At 41.4% G+C, this 18,224-nt stretch overlaps 1 protein-coding gene across 1 annotated transcript; it reads left to right on the top strand.

The window, feature by feature from the left end:
- The first annotated feature begins 6,023 nt into the window (after positions 1 to 6,023).
- On the top strand, positions 6,024 to 14,152 carry JCHAIN (joining chain of multimeric IgA and IgM). Its single transcript, XM_075265050.1, has 4 exons — positions 6,024 to 6,130; positions 11,087 to 11,216; positions 12,799 to 12,879; positions 13,745 to 14,152. Exons 1-4 carry the CDS (start codon positions 6,070 to 6,072, stop codon positions 13,953 to 13,955), a joined length of 483 nt encoding a protein of 160 aa, XP_075121151.1. The 5' UTR covers positions 6,024 to 6,069; the 3' UTR covers positions 13,956 to 14,152.
- Positions 14,153 to 18,224: the final 4,072 nt, after the last annotated feature.

The raw sequence follows: 18,224 nt of genomic DNA, 5'->3' as shown, positions 1-18,224 counted from the left end.
GAGCGAGTCTTTCAGGTGCTGCGGCCTAAGGTGGAGGCGCAAAATGGTGGCGTGCTGGAAACACGTTGTGTATATGGCTGAGATGCGCATGCTCCTGTGAAGACAGTGTAGTGGCTGGGTGGGCGGTGCCGCGGATCCTCACAGCGGTGTGAGTCAGCAAAGATGGCTGTGCCGGACAGTGAAAAAGATAGCCTCCTGCAGTATGGGTAAGGTGAGGGTGAAAGTCCTAAAGTGTCTATAAATGTGAATGTGTGAGGTTAGGGGCTAGGCCAGGGGTGGGCAATTAATTTTCCCATGGGGCCGCATAAGAAATTGAAACTATGCTAGAGGGCTGCGCCATGGCAAATTTAGCTCCACCCACTTCTACGTTGACTCCGCCCATTCCCAATCATCTTTCCATGTGCCCCCATACAGTATAATCCTCCTACAGTCACCCGTACATTATATGCCCCCACATTGTAATGTTCCCTTCCAACTGCCCCACAGTATTAAGTCCCTCTCCTGGTGCCCCAGTATAAACTGGTGGAAACTAGAGGGGACATGAAGCTGGGACAGCTGTAGGGGGACATTAAACAGTGGGGGTAGTTGGAGGGGGGCAATAAATTGACAGCTGGAGCGGGACATGAAACTGGGGGCAACTAGAGGGGGACATTAAAATCAGGAAGCTAGCAGACATTAAAACCGTAGGGGTAGCTAGAGGGTGACATTAAACTGGGGGCAACTAGAGGCAGACAGATCCCCCTCCACCCACCTCCATGGTTTAATGACCCCTCCAGTTGTCCCCATTTTAATGTCCCCCTAGTTTAAGTGCCCTCTTCATCTACCCCCAGTTTCATGTTCCCCCCTCCATGTCTCCCTCAGTTTCATATCTCCCTTCATTTTCCCCATTTCATGTCTCCCCTCCATCACTCCCCCAGTTTCATGTCCCCCCTCCATCTGCCATCTCTGCCCTAGTATAACATTCCCCTTCCATCTCTGCCCCTAGGTTACTGAGACACACAGACACAGACACATATAGACAGACAGACAGACAAACACACATATAAACAGACACATATAGACAGACAGAGACATATAGACAGACAGAGACATATAGACAGACAGACACATATAGACAGACAGACAGACACATATAGACAGACAGACACATATAGACAGACACATATAGACAGACAGACACATATAAACAGACAGACATATAGACAGACAGACACATATAGACAGATAGACACATATAGACAGATAGATACATATAGACAGACAGACACATATAGACAGACACATATAGACAGATAGACACATATAGACAGACAGACACATATAGACAGACACATATATACACACATACAGACACACACACACTCCCTCCTGCATCTTAGATTCCCCAGTACCTTATGACACACACCACATGTCTCCATCTTCCTGCACTGTCCTGCCGGCACTAAGACACGCCCCCTAGACACGCCTCCCTAGACAAGCTGTGCGGGCCGGACTGAATCAGTCAGAGGGCCGGATATAGCCCGGGGGCCGGGCTTTGCCCAGGTCTGGGCTAGGCTATAGAGGGCAATATGACGTTTTGGGGCTTGCTGTGGTCCAAAATGTGTGACATTGCATTGATTTTGCTGTGAGTTTGTGTTTTTGTGAGGGTCCTGTGCGAAACGTATGTGCGTTTTCGGGCCGAAAAGTAGCCTATTGCGCAATTGGGTGTATTAACTATGTTTGTGGAAAATTTGAGCCAAATCGGTGGAGCGGGTTTTGTGTGATTGAGGAACAAACATCCGAACATCCAAACATCCAAACACACAAACTCACAAACCCACAAACTCACAAACTTTCACATTTATAATATTAATAGGATATATATATATATATATATATATATATATATATATATATATATATATATATATATATTTCGCATTCCTTTTGTAGCCAATCCTAAGTTTGTCTCAAAAAGACACATAAAAATCTGCTACAAAAGAATCTTCATTTATACAATGTGGGCCTCAGCCTTAAGGCCAAGGTCTCATGTGGCATCCAACAGCAAAAAGCACTGTGAGAAACTGTGGCAGCAATGCAGAGTTTTCCTCTGCAGATTTTCTGCTTCAATTATACCTATAGGGAAACTGCCAGCGTTTCCGTAGAAGGTGTTCAGCGCCGCACCTCCCATGAGGCGACCTGAAGCGACCGCTTCAGGCGGCGCTATGCCAGGGCCTCGGGAGGGTGGCATTTTTGCTGACCTAAGCCAGTCCAGGACAAGCTGTCCTGGACTGGCTTAGCGTCACCGTGTCTGCAACCCGACACGGGATGCGAGCGGTGTATTGGGGCTGCCCTGCTGGACGCAGCGCTGCTCCAGCGGCCGCCCCTCACACTGAGGCAGAGAGCAGGTAATCTCCATGCCTGCTCTGTAGCTGCGAACGCTCCGCTCGGCCACGCCCCTTTCCATTCGACTCCGCCCTCTTCTGCTCGGCCCCGCCCCTTTCTTGCGACCCCCCGCCCCCCGCCCCCCCACCCCCGCTTTCTGCTTTAGGCGGCAGAAAGCCCAGGTTCACCCCTGAAGGTGTTGGAAATCGCTACATGTCCGCAGCACGTATTTTAGCCCAAAGTGGAGATGGAAATTGTTAGAATCCCATCCACTAAGCTGTGACTGTCAAATGCTGTGGTTTTTTCCAAGATATTTGCAGATATACAGTATAAAGTATCAAGTTAAACTGTTTTGCAAATGTGAATAATTACAAATTTTCCAGAGTTTTAAAGGTTTTCTCTAATAAACTTAGCATTCACATTTGCTGTCTTGATTGGTTGCCAATGAATATGACTATGAATGCAGGAATTTCTACTGTATACTCTGCTACAATTTCCTTATTATGGCTGGGTTATCTTGTGAATGTACCCTATTGTAAAAATTGTAAATTGTAAAATTTACTGTTTTATGACAGACGTCAAGCATCTGTTATTTTATAACATCAATGTCTATGGGTAACGGATATTAAAGGACAGGCATCCGTTATACTGTCTGTTATTACTGCCCTTCTTTCACAGTATAAGAACAGACACTAAAGGACTTTAAATTACACTAACTGGTGCTAATATGTTAATTTTTTAAGTGATCCATTAAATGGATCAGTTAAAAAAGAGGACACATTAAAATCAGTTAGTGTCCGTTAATGTTTGTTATGACAGGTTTCCATTTTTTGGGGGGAAGTTAACAGACACTATCATAATGGGCATCCAAAAGGATTGTAAATCCACCCTAAAAGGGAAGTTTCCAGGCCCATACAGTTTGCTGGAGCAAAAAATGCGGCAAAAACCGCTATGTAAAATGTGACAAAAAGAAACACAACAAAACCACATCATGTAAAAAAAAAAAAAAGCATCAAAAAAAGTTTCCTAATTACTGAAACATGTTACAGAACACTTTAAAGAGGACCTTTCACCATCTGGTGCCCATGCGGTTTAATATACCGCTAGAAAGCCGAATTCAGCTGAATTCAGCTTTCAAAATCAGCTTTCCCGTTCTGTGCCCCTGTTGAAGAGCTATCGGTGCCGGTACCATAGCTCTTCAGTGATAGAAGGGCGTTTCTGACAGCCAGTCAGGAACGCCCTTCCTCACAGTAGTGTATGTAGCGCTGTACTGTGAGAGCAGGGATCGCTGGGCGGTAAGCAACAACCGCTCTCACAGTACAGCGCAATAGATGCTGCTGTGACGAAGGGCATTCCTGACTGACTGTCAGAAACGCCCTTCTGACAGTGACGAGCTACGGTACCAGCACCGATAGCTCTTCACCGGGAGCACCGACTGGGAAAGCTGTCGTCTTTCTAGCGGTGTATTAAACCGCATGTGCACCAGATGGTGAAAGGTCCTCTTTAAAGCACATTAGTCCCCCTGACCTTCACTCCTGTTACATCACAGGTAAGAGGCCTCACAGGTTGAAAAGTACTGATCTAAATAATCAAATATTCTTTTAAAGCACTTAAGAGTGCTTTAGGGCTAGTTCACACGTGAGTATAAGGGGAGGTTTTTGACAGCGGATTTCGCGTCCAAAACCTCCCCTTATAATGGTGGTCTATGGAGACCGCCGGGCTTCTGTTCTCCGCTAGCGGCGAGCTGCTGCTAGCGGAGAAAAGAAAGGACATGTCCTTTCTTCAGGCGGAAGCCGCGCTGTCTCAGTCGCGCGGCTTCCGCCCCCCGCAGCTCCCTCCTATGTCGGCTCATTCATTTGAGCCGACAGCAGAGGGTTAAGCCGCGACAGCGATGGTCGCGGCGGGCGGGTTTTGACAAGAGAGAGACGCGGCTCGCCGCGTCTCTCTCTGTGTCAAAACCCGCGCGGGCAGTTCACGTGTGAACTAGCCCTTAAAGTACAACATCAATGTACATCTATTTACACAATGAAAGTGTTTCAAAATCCATCCCATGTAAATAGGACTAAGGTGTGTGTCTGTAATCTAGGCTAAATTCACACTTTATTTTCAAGTGGTTCTTGGTATTGGTGCCATATATGGGCAGTTAGGTTGTTTCTGATGCCATATTTATGCAGTTTGCTTGGTTTTGTAATTGTATCTATGTAGTAAAATCAATTTTGGTACCATACCTATGCAGTAAACTTGGTTCTATTTAATGGTATCTATGCAGTGACCTCAGCTCCAGTACTGTCTCTGGTACAGCAAAAGAGGGAATAACCAAGAAAGTCAAAATCAACAGACCAGCGAATCAGCACAAAACAGGTAACCTACATGACGGGTTTTGCTGTCCGCTTGAAAAGTCGGACATCTTTGGGAACGGACAGTTAAGGACAGACACGGACTGTAAAAGAACGCACCCGATCTCCATTTAAATCAATACAAAATGTCACGGACACAGCTAGTGTCTGCTGCTAATGTCCGCACAAGATTTTAAACGGACATTAGCAGCGGACACTAGCTGTCGGACACTGACAGTAGTGTGAACACTCCCTAAAGGGAGAAAATTCTGAGAACAAAGTCTACAACACTAAAGCAATCACAGGCAGCTGAATAAGGAAAGTATAAAGTTAGAATTTTATTCCTTAGCCCTTGAGTAGATGCTGAACTAGAGCCCGGATTGGTTCTACAGCTCAAACCTCTGATTGGCTGAACAAATAAGGCCAAAGTTTGCAGGTAATGGCAATAAGCCCTTGGCAGTCAGGCACACGCAGTTATTGTGTATTTATTTAAGTATCAACCATAACAGATCCAGGCAATTGATGGTGCAATATAACAGAGAAAATTCCCAAATGTTAAGGTCAACAGACCTTTGTCACTGAGTATTCTGTGTATGGAAGTAAGAGAACACTGTAAGGCATACCAGCATCCATGGACTGACTTGCAGTGAAAAAGTGTTGCTTGTTACAGTACCAACAAAATGAATGAGATTTTGTATCATCTTATTCAGACGAATGCAGATTTTTTTTTTTTCCCATAGACTTATACTGTGCGGAGAAAGTAAAACATTTTTTTTTCAGCGTTTTTATCTGTTGCTTTTCCTCTGTGCTTTTTTCCTGCTGCAATTTTTAGCTGCATTTCCGCAGGGTGTGGCCACAGTCTTAGTTAGTTTTTTTTGTGTGCTTTAATTATATGTTGTACATGATTAACAGAGTGTTGAGGGGCATGAACAAACAAAGCAAAATTCAAAGAGGTCCATTATGTGTGTGCCATTATTCTTACACCCACTCCCTCCACATTTCAATCCTGGATTTGCCTCAATACTCCCTATACATGTAGTTATTAAAGATACTGTAGATATATATATATATATATATATATATATATATATATATATATATATATATATATATATATCATGCTAGGATTTTGTGATCATTCTAATATGTATTAATGTCTGTCACAGATTATGAAGCAGTTCTTTATTTGACTTGCCATAGTATTTCTGCAGAAAAACACTTGCTGCAGTTCATGAAAGTAACATCTGTTTACAATACTGAAACCAAGATGTTATTTTTAAGTAGTAGCCAGTTTCAGAAAGTACCCCTCACCCTTATCTTTATAGCTCATTCAGTCTTGGACGACTTCATTAGAAGAAGGAGAGGAATAATGGAGAGGTTCAATGTATTCCAGGCAGCAATGCTGCTCCTCTTTGCTGTATGCGTAACAGGTAGGTGAAGTGGTTGTATATTGTGTTTCTTTACAAAGGCATGAAACTATTTTACGCTAGGCAATGCATAATGAAGCAATATAAGGATATATTAACACTTGTCATGAAAAAATTCTGCAACAGTAACATTAATTCATCTGCATAAGTTGCTTTTTCAACATGTGCATGGATTTCTCCAGGGTCCATTATGAAAAGTTGCAGAAATTTATGCAGAAAACCATCCAAGTATACATTTGCTCTTAATTATTAAAAATATTAAATTTTGTATTTCACAACATTGAAAATGTTACCTGGTGATACTTCTGATATTTTACTACACAGGACATCGATTTGCCATAATGCAACAAAAGAAATGTTTAATTTGATTTATATGCTTGCTTTTACATAGTGTTTTTGTTTGAATATACTAGTCAAAAATTCACTGTTAGGCTAGGGTTACACTACCAGTTTGGCTGCAACTCCCATCATGTGACCAAAGATCTCTGGGCTGCCCTGCAACTTCTTTACTAATGTTAGTCAATGGAAACACATTGAGTCGGTGACACAACTTCTAATAGCAAACTACAAATTGCGGTCCTTTAAGGTCCTAACATAAGTGATGGAGTCGCAGAGCGACCTGGTGATCTTTGTTTGCGTGACAAGAGCCACGGACAAAATTGTTCTTTAGCCCTAGGCTTAATATAGTTATAGTTTAAAGTGTAAGCAAACTTTATGTGTTTAATAATAAATTAATAGTACATACATTGATATACCCTTTACTAAAGAAAAGTGCATGTGTCTTTAACTATTTTTCCTCTTTTTACTTCTTCTTACTGATTCATTCTGTCATGCTCCCTTACATAAGTAGTCTCAGTTTACTACAGGCTCTATGGAGGGAAGAGGGGAGAGAGGTGAAAAAGACAGAGATATGAGACTGTCAATAGCATTAAAGCTAAGGTCTCACATTGCAGAAACGCGTTTTTTGTTGAAAATTTTGTTCTGGTTTTCTGAAGCAAAGTCAGGATTGGCTTGAAAACAAATAGAAAATAGTAAATATTCCCTTAGACATTTCCCTTCTGTTAATTCCACTCCTGACTTTTGCTAAAAAAAAAAACAAAAAAAAAAACGCAGCAAAATCTGCAACAAAAATGCTGCATTTCCGCAATGTGGTGTCTCAGTCTAAATATGTAATTTATGTCTGGAGACAGCTAAATACTAATTTTTTACAACCCAGCTGTGTTTCGGAAAAAAAAACCTGTCTCCATATATTGTTGATGTTTCTCTGAGGAGCTCTCCTTTACCTTCTACTCCTCTCTTCATATATTTCATTAGTTACAGAAAGAGCCAAATAAATAAAGAAATAGGCACTTTTTTTTAACATTAAATATATTTTTTCATCCAAAGTTTGGAGTTATGAAAGAAAAGTTTAATTACGCTTTAAGTGCAAAAACTGTGTTCTTGAACAGGCCCGATGACTGCCACAAACAACATAACTTTTGGAGAGGGTTTCGGTATATGGGCACCGATTAGACAGCACACTATTAAACATATAATACCATTACTACCGATTATGTGTTCAAGGCTAAAGCCGTATGTAGTGATATGCAACAAAAAACAGCTGCAGAAAGAACTGCAGGGGAAACGCATTTTTCTGCAGTGTTTTTTATTGTGTTTTTTTCAGAGTTATTTCTGCTCTTATACCTATAGAGAAAACACTAGCATCCCACATGCATAATTGACAGCTACAATGTTCAGAAACACGGATTATGCTTTTCCTCTACAGATTTTTTTCTGATATGTGTGGATGGCATTAGCCAGAATCCCATTCACTTTCCAGGTAATGTAAAGTGGGACTTATGTCTTAGGGTACTTGTACAGGGTGTGGTCCAGCCCCAGTAGTCAAAAGTAGTACTTGCCATGGTTTGGGTAGCCATGGCTAAGCGTGGTATGACCCCTTTGACACCTGCCCTAACACTTTTCCAAGTTGTCTAATAAAAACATGCTGCTAAGATGCCATAAAATGAGCCACATTTATTAACAGCCTGCACCATATAAATTTGTTAGCAAAATATTGATGTGAAGTATCCCTAAGAGCTAGTAGATAAGAAATGAGAAACATTTCTAGCATAATTTAGCAAATTTATTATGCAGTGTGCTATCTGTAAAGTTTAGTTATGAAGTCATATTGAACTTTAGGACAGAAGTAATAAATGTGTCTCAATGTGTGTATCTAGTTCTTCTATACCATCATTCCTTTCAAGCTGTGAACTATCTGCCTGGAGTTATTGATTTCATAGTTACAATGTTGTGTACAGTAAAATGACATGAATTAATGCAAACTCAACATTACATGTATTTCCAACATTACCAACTTTAAGCTGAAATTGAATGGCACCAGCGTGGCAATTTTACATCAAGTGGAGGTGATGAGTCAGTACAGAGAAAAATGGTGTTTCAGTATGAGATGCCCTGAGGTTTGCTCAATTTAGGCACTTATGACATCATTCCTGCCAAATGATATCAACTTCATTGGAAATAGTTCTAAGCATCTAATTTGCACTTCATCTTGTAGTATCCCATAAATTGTACAAATAGGGAGACCATTTTTTTCACAATAATGTAGCCTACACAGAGCCCCTTTCAGATAAGGACGGCATTCACATCACTGTTGGATGTCTGATATGATAAGGCCCACCTAACGGACATCAATGGATCTGTTAAAAAAAAAAAAAACGTACACATTAGCATCAGTTACGCTGGGTTCACACCTGCGTCTGGGGTCTCCGTACTATGGTTTCCGTCTTCTGCATGGCAGAAGACGGAAACCATAGATCGGGTCCGGCCGTGCGCGGCGGTGAGCGTTTTAGGCTCTCCGCCGCGAAACCGGATTTTTTTATCCGGACACAGAGTACTGCATGTCCGACTCTGTGTCCGGATTATAAAACCCGGTTTCGCGGCGGAGAGCGCAAAACGCTCACTGCCGCGCACGGCCGGACAGCTTTCTCACCCATTCAAATGAATGGGTGAGAAAGTCTCCTGCAGGCTTCCGTCTCCTGCATCTGTTTTATGCAGGAAACGGAAACCTGCAATAAGGACCGACGACGCAGATGTGAACGAGCCCTAAGTGTGTTAATGTCCATTTTTATACCATCTGTTCTGCTTTCTTAGTATCAAAAAAAAGGACAGAAATAAGGAATGGTATAACTGATGACTGTCCGCTACCATCCGTCATACATCTGTTACGCTGGGTTCACACCTGCGTTTGGGGTCTCCGTTCTATGATTTCCATCTTCTGCATGCCAGAAGACGGAAACCATAGACCGGGTCCGGCCGTGCGCGGCGGTGAGCGTTTTGCGGTCTCCGCCGCGAAACCGGATTTTTTTATCCGGACACAGAGTACTGCATGTCCGACTCTGTGTCCGGATTATAAAACCCGGTTTCGCGGCGGTGAGCATTTTGCGCACGGCCGGACAGCTTTCTCACCCATTCAAATGAATGGGTGAGAAAGTCTCCTGCAGGTTTCCGTATCTTGCCTGTGTTTTAGGCAGGAAACGGAAACCTAAGTACGGAGACCGGGCCGCAGATGTGAACGAGCCCTTAGCCATAGACATTAATGTTAAAAAAATAACTCACACTTATCATCTGTCATAACTTATTTTCAACGGACCCAAAAGTACTGCACCCCGCATTATTATGTCCACCAAAATAACGGACCTGTGATGGATTTGGTGAAAAACAGTAGTGTGAACGCCCCCTAAGGATACTAGTTTGCAAAATTTGCATATTGTATGGCTTAAAATATTTATCTTGCTTGCACTAATTACATTATCAAATAAACATTTTGATGAATAGTATGATAGCTCTGGTTAATATCAATATATCAATGGTCAGGAATCATAATATGCCAAAATACTGCCCATACATAGCATTTCTGAACATATGTTCAGCATAGACTGTTATCCATTTTATCCATTACAACCTTTACAATATATAGCTTTGACCCTTAAGTACTATCATGGTGTCTATCATACAACACTATCATACACATATCATTATGATAGACACCATGATGGTACTTAAAGTAATTCTACCATTAAAGGGGCTCTATCAGCAAAATCATGCTGCTAGAGCCCCCACTTTAACGGTGCCTGAATAGCCTTTTTAAAGGCTATGCACGCATATGTGGGGCTCTAGCAGCATGATTTTGCTGATAGAGCCCCTTTAAAACCTTTTTTTTTTTGTGGATAAGAAGTAGGAATAGCCTTAGAAAGGCTATTCGTCGCTTACCTTTAGACGTGGTCTCCGCTGCGCCGTTTCTTAGAAATATCGGTTTCTAGCAGTATGCAAATGAGTTCTCTCGCAGCTATGGGGGTGTCGCCACTTCTGCCAGAGAAGAGTCTCCAGCGCCGCCTCCTTCTTCGTCCCCAGCGTCATCTTCAATGTCTTCTTCCGGCGCAGGCTCGTAACTTCTAGGCCTCGGGCCTTGGGCAGAGCAGACTGCGCAGGCACACAGGCCACGGGAAAATGGCCGCTTGCACAGTATTGTTAGCGGCCATTTTCCTGTGGCCTGTGCGCCTGCGCAGTCTGCTCTGCTCAAGGCCTGAGGCCTAGAAGTTACAGGCCTGTGCCGGAAGAAGACATTGAAGATGACGCTAGGGATGAGGAAGGAGGCGGCGCTGGAGACACTTCTCTGGTAGCGGTGGGGACGCCCCTACCGCTGTTTGAGCGCTAGGGCCCGCCCCCATCGCTGCGAGAGAACTGATTTGCATACCGGTAAGAATCAGTATTTCTAAGAAACGGCGCGCGGAGACCATGTCTAAAGGTAAGAGACGAATAGCCTTTCTAAAGGCTATTCCGACGTCTTATCCACACAAAAAAAAAAGTTTTAATGGTAGAATCCCTTTAAGGGTTAAATCAATGTATGCATTAAATAAATATTGCTTATTCAAAACTGAATATTATACAATGTATTTTCAGGTCGTTATTACGGTGGCCAAGACAATGTTTTAGTGGACAACAAGTGCAAGTGTGTCAAGATGACCTCTAGATTTGTTCCATCAAAAGATGATCCAAGTGAAGAAATTCTAGTGAGAGATATTAAAATAACGTGAGTGAATCATTTAAAAAAAAAATAGATTTTTTGAGTTTAATACCATTTTGATTATGAATTCAGTGGGTGGTAATGTGGTCATACAGCAGTATTGAATATGTCATGTATAACTCTGCATTAAGTTTTATGTTCTTCTATTGCTTGGGTGACTACTATTATGATTCTAAGGTTGCCTCCCACATTTCTAAAAGATAGTGGAGTAACAATCACAATCGCAAGGGGTACAACCATATTTGGGCCCGGTGGGGTTTGGGGCCCGCAGACAGCTGGAAATGGATGCCAGCCCAGGTGAGGTGACTAAAAATAACAAATATTTATACTCACCTCTCCTGGGTTCAGCATCTTCTCCGGGGCTCTATCAGTCTGTAACTCAGGTCACACACTCCAGACGTCACTGCTGGAGCTTCTGGGGAGCATTTACGTCAGACACCGACAGAAGAGGATGCTGAAGACAGCCGGTTAGAGTGAGGATGCCCAGAAGAGGTGAGGTAAGGTCAGTATGTTATTTTTAATCACTTCCCCTGGGTCTCTAGTTATTATACTCTCGAGTCTAATGAGACTTCAGAGTATAATTATAGTACCAGGTCTTGGGAGCATATTATAATGTGTGAGGGCCACTTTGGAGCATATAATACTGTGTGGGGGCCACTGAGGAGCTTATTATACTATTGGGGGGCATTGTGGAGCATGTTATACTGTGTGGGGCTATTGTTGAGCATATTATACTGTGTGGGGCGTATTCAGGGTGTATTCACTATTCACATCACACACACCATCTGTTTTATAGCATCTGTGCACAATTATCACAGGCTGTAAAAAACATTGCATGCTAATTCTAAAACAGATACTGTGCAATGTAAAGAGTGAAGGGGGTCACAGCGTTCAAAACAGTTAATCAGCAGGGGCCTCTCTTAGACTATTAGGACCCTGCAGATCAGCTGTTTTCCACAGCACTCAGCTCTCAGTACTGTTTATATACCAGGCGTTGCGCAGCTCACTCACTGTATTCTTGATAGCCACAGTTGTGGGTACTATAGTTGTATCCCTTTCAAGTATCTGAGATACAACTGAAGCACCCATAACTGTCACTATAAAGAATTTGTTGTAGAGAGAGCGGCCCAGACAAAAGTTTGCACAGGGGTCTGCAAGTCTTTAGTTATGCCATTGCTAAAATATTTGTATGCCTTCCTAGGAAATTGTATATGTAAAAAACATATGTAGGTGTACACTTCTACATCCATAGTGTTGATTGCTATGATCCTATTCCTTGAGTTCAGCTCTGATTTAAAGACTAGGCAGACTCAGTGACAGTATTCCTGTGCAATCTTTTTCATCTTTGCATACTGAATACTATCGTTTTCGTTGATGCCAAGATATTTATTGATGTAGTTCTGGTGAAGGCTCTGTATTACTGTTCTGTCGTCCCACTGGATATTTTGTCTATTTACTAATTTGACACACTTTAAAGTTCGCAGTTGCGTATTTGTACAAGCCAAATTCCTTTATGATGTTGTTGCTTATTGTTATCATTATTATTATATTAAGATGAATACCATATTTTTCTGCATTTTGTCCACAGGATTCCAACGCAAGCCAGAATGAACATTTCAGATCCAACTTCTCCAATAAGAACTAACTTTCATTATGATTTTACTAAGCTGTAAGCTGTAATCTCTTTAACAAATATTAATGATTCCAAATGTATTGAGATATAACTATATATTTTGTCTCAGGACACATTATTAAACAATTATATTTTATTTATACTTCAAGAATGCAAGCTTAACTGAATATAAAGGGATTGTCTCATAAAGGCATCTCATGCCCATATACTCTATTAGGACATCCCCTACACAGAAGATGTAGTCTGTTCACACTTTGCAGGATTCTAACAGAGTGGAAATATTGAAAAGCTTAAAAAGCTTAAAAAATCTATAGGATATAGCATTCTTGGCTAACAGGATGCAAGTCATTGTCATGTATCCATTCCTACATAGATGTAGTAATTCCTTACTCTGGGATATTAATCCAAGTAGGAAAAGATAGGTGACTACAGGAACAGTGTTCACAAATAAGTGTGGAGAAGGGGGAAGAAAGCATGGTAAAGGGTCAATGGTGCTGTCAGGTCAATTTAGTATAACTGTGGAGAGTTCAGGGGTTACCTTTGGAATAGGGACACAGTACACATATCTGCATGAAGTCTGAGGTCTTATTCATTTGCTCATCCCACTGTTGTGAGCTTTATATATTTAGTGCTGAAAACATGATTTTGTTCCATTTTGGCACTATGCACACAGCAGTCACCCTGAGCAGTGAATATTGCCAACTGAATGAATCATAAATCGGCACATTACACATTATTTTACAACTTACATCAATTGTTGTATGAGCAAAGTTCAATGAGAAGAAGTATGGCCATGACTAATGTTTTTTTTGTGTTTGTTCTCTGATATGCAATAAGTTATTCTGAACATTAGTGTGTATCAAAAATAACAATATTTATCTTTTATATTTATTTTTTTTAGTTGCAGAAAATGTGACCCTGTGGAAATTGAAATCGGTGGCGTAACAATTCTTGCAGCTCAGGCAGACTGCAGTAAACCAGAGGATAACACTTGCTATACTTATGATAGAAACAAGTGCTACACAACGAAAGTTCCCTTCAATTACAACGGAGAGACAATGATGAGGGATGTACCTATAAACTCCGAGTCCTGTTATGAACAAATACAGTAAATACAAATATGAAACTAAGTTTTACTAGCCTCAATCAAACATCAAAAGTGAATTTTTAAGAACATGTTTTGTTTATGCTTTTTATATTGCTTTCTATAGGCTTCATATCATTTCATTTTGTAACCTTGCCTTACACACATTATAGCTATGTGATAAACCCATTTATTATCTGTGCATATCAATAAAAGAATCGTGACTAAGTATTTTTACTGTAATTTACAGAATTGTTTACATGACTGAAGAAGTTTTGGGGCATATGAATGTCATATATTTTCATAGCTGCATCTCTAGTGTGTCTTGGCTCAACTTATACCACCTATTAACCTCCTTACTACCCTGGAATTTTACACCTAATCTTTTGTCTCACCTCCTTCCTACACGATTACTTTCTCTTGTAAAGAGAGAAAAACAAGTCTAAAACAATCAATGTTATGCAAGACTTGCATATCCCCCACTGTTTACCTTCATCTCAATGTAATAAAACTAGTTAAGAATTTTTTAGAGAATCGTCTGGGCAGTAAATGATGCCATACATATTAGACACATCAAATAGCGAAGCTTTCTTTCTTATTGTAACGCCTCTGCCTGTTCGGGTCTCTGCGCCAGCCTACACTCGCACACTGAGGCGTGGGAGGTATGTTCAGTTTCATCCCTTGTACTGTGTGAACACTGCTCTATCTCTGTAACTGAACTTTCAACACACCCATCTCTTGCACCTTGTTCCTTATGTCCATCAAATAGTTATTTCTAGCCTTACCTGTGTGAATTGACAGCCTGTCTTCCAATCAAGCCTAGGTCAGGTCTTGGGCTTCCAATATACTGGAGATCAGCCCTCATAGACTTGTTGGCTATTGTGAGATTGTCCCTGCTAACTCCTCTTCTGCTACTATTGTATTGCTTTCCTCTGACCTCTGGCTAACCCTTTGACTACTCTCTTGGATTTTGATTCTGTACTGTGTTGCTCGACTATTACTGGATCCTTGGCTTGCTAAACTCCCTTTGTTGTTGTTTGTCTTGTCTTCGTTCTGAGTTGTCAGGGCCCATCTACCAGTTGCTGCCTATTGCTTAGGATAGGACCGGCAAGCAGGAAGTGGGGTGAATTCAGCTTAGGGCTCACTGTCTATTGTGCCCCTCCCCCCAGGGTTCACCAGCAGCTACAGGAGAATTGCTCCTATTGTAATTCCCTTACACTTATAAGGATAAACACAAGTGCAATACACTTTCCAGTGCACATATTGAAGACTTTTACTTTCTTGCAGCAACTTACAAACATAGCCAAAAAATGTAGCAAAACATTAACTTTTCTATCTCATATTGTAACTCTGAGATATTACAGTAAAGGAGATTTGTATGTATTGTAAAATAATCTCATCACGAGTATGCACTTTAGGCATCAGACACATAAGAATTTTAGAGAGGTCATGAAAAACTTTTACATGAGAGGTAAGTCAGTTTGTGATGTAAAGTATTGAGTTCTCTTATGTTTCATGGTTAACATGAACAAAAATGATGGGGCACTGTTAGTGATGGACATGTTACCTCTCTATTACTTATGAAATTGGCAAGTCCTGGCACAGCTGCAGAAGCTCAAAGCCTTTAAAACTGCTTCACTGATAACAATTATTTAAAAAATACAATGGAGCTAAAAAGAGAACTGGGAAAAAAAGATGTGGTATCATTTTCTATAATTGTATAAATTTATTGTATACTTTAAAAATGGAATTCATTCATTTTAGCCATTACAATGATTAAAATCTAGTACATAAACATGTGGGATAGTGCATTCAGCACTATTGACTATCCCATATTGTGTTATAGTAAGAACTCCACCCAAATGCAAACATTTTGATGACGCTGGGGCACTCAGGTGTGGGAAAGTTATTGGGCATTACTGTTATCAGCATATCTTATCACAGCCAGTTTTGCTGGAGATTTTATTTTAGATGCTGGAGGAGGGCTATAACCATTTTCTTCATACATCTGCCTCCTGTTGTATTGACACATACCGTTTTCACAGTACTCAGTTTCTTTGGCTTCACAGATATTGTACGCATCATTTATGAACTGGTAGGACATGTAACACACAACCAATGGTGTAAGTACCACCGTAGCAGCCATAGCGGCTGCCACAGGGCCCTAGAGCTTAGGGGGCCAGTGGACTCCTGATGCTTTTTTAAATTTTTTAATAGACCGTTACCTGCTGGGTAACAGGTAATGGGCCCTATTTACTTACCGATCCCCACTCCTGCTCATGCCACCTCTGAGGCGGCATGAGCAGATGCAGGGATCAGTAAGTAAGGTCACAGGCCCACGGCAAAACTATTTGTTGGGTGAACCCCAACAAATACTGCTATTATTATACTCTGTGGTCTGTGGCACACTCCCTACCATCTTCGGGCCTCTTTAGTGGCACCACGTTGGTCAGACCGGCATCGTGCCACATAATGACGCCGACGTAACCCACATCTGTGCCGACATTAAGAGGGCCAAAAAACCAGCAAGAAGTGCGCCAAAGCTCAGGAGAAGTGGGCCTCCAATCATTATACTTTAGGGTCTGAAAAGGTTGTGGGTGGTCCACTATGGGGCATAATACTGTGTGGAAGGGCCAATATGGGACATTATACTGTGTGGAAAGGCAACTATGAGCAATATACAGTACTGTGTGAAGGGGCCAATACGGGACATATGAATGTGTGGAAAGTCGACAATGGGTGGGGCCACCATGGGGCATTATACTGTGTGGAAGGAACACTATGGAACATATTGCTGAGGGGGCCACATGGTGGCTCAGTGGCTAGCACTGCAGCCTTGCAGCGCTGGAGTCCTGGTGTTCAAATCCCGCCAAGGGCGAAAAACCATCTGCAAGGAGTTTGTATGTTCTCCCTGTGTTTGCATGGATTTCCATCCCATATTCCAAAAAAGACATACTGATAGGGAAGAAATGTATATTGTGAGCTCTATGTGGGGCTCACAATCTACATTAAAAAAAAAAAGAGCACACAGTGCAATTCTGTCAGATAATACTCTTCTTCCAGAAAATGATTGCAAGCACAAACTCTTTGGTATTAATATCTTCATTTATTTTGCTTGCAAAGAAAAAACACAAAAGAGAATGAAATAAAGTCAAATCATTGATCATTTTACACAAAACTCCAAAAATGGGCTGGACAAAAGTATTGGCACCCTCAGCCTAATACTTGGTAGCACAACCTTTAGGGTCCATTGACACGGAGTAACACGAGGCGTTTTTTTGTGCTTATTTTGTGCTTATTTTTACGGCCGTAAAAAGACGTTTCCATTGAGTTCTATAGTAAAATACGCCTGTATTTTTACGTCCGTAATTTTACGTCCGTTACGGACGTATTTTACTATAGAACTCAATGGAAACGTCTTTTTACAGCCGTAAAAATAAGCACAAAATAAGCACAAAAAACGCCTCGCGTTACTCCGTGTCAATGGACCCTAAAGGTTGTGCTCATGCTTCCTCACAATTTTGCTTCTCAAGTCCTCAGACAGTTCTTTGGTCTTCTTTCTTTTTTCCATGCTCAATGTGGTACACACAAGGACACAGGACAGAGGTTGAATCAACTTTAATCCATTTCAACTGGCTGCAAGTGTGATTTAGTTATTGCCACCACCTGTTAGGTGCCTCAGGTAAGTAAGAAGTGCTGTTAATTACACAAATTAGAGAAGCATCACATGATTTTTCAAACAGTGCCAATACTTTTGTCCACCCCCTTTTTGTTTGGTGTTGAATTATATCAAATTTGGCTTTTTGACAATTCTTTTTGTGGTATATTGCGGCCGCAAAATCACGGCCGCAAAATAGCACCGCGTATACGATCCACACTCCCATTGAAAACAATGGGAGCGTGAACGGCCCGCAAAAGCTCACGCGGCGTCTACGTGCCACATCATGCGGCACGTTACTCCGTGTGAACTCTCCCTTACTAATTAGTTGTTGGATGATTGTGGCTTGTAATTACCATACAAATTGGCATTACTGGAAACAGAAAACTCAGACTTAGCACAGACCTACTGACGCAGGGAACCAAAACCCTACTGACAATGAATACAAAAGTTAAAACATAACTAGATAGTATAACCTATATACATTTCATAACAGTGCACTTCATTTTTTTCCACACACTGTTTCTGCATTTTGACCTAGTTTTTATAAATTTAACTTAATTAATTATTAATAAATAGAGATGAGCGAACACTAAAATGTTCGAGGTTCGAAATTCGATTTGAACAGCCGCTCAATGT

This window comes from Leptodactylus fuscus, chromosome 1 (assembly GCF_031893055.1).
Source record: "Leptodactylus fuscus isolate aLepFus1 chromosome 1, aLepFus1.hap2, whole genome shotgun sequence".
NCBI classification, from domain to species: domain Eukaryota; kingdom Metazoa; phylum Chordata; class Amphibia; order Anura; family Leptodactylidae; genus Leptodactylus; species Leptodactylus fuscus.
The sequence above is the reverse complement of the archived record's forward strand: the minus strand, read 5'-3'. Positions and strand labels throughout refer to the sequence as shown.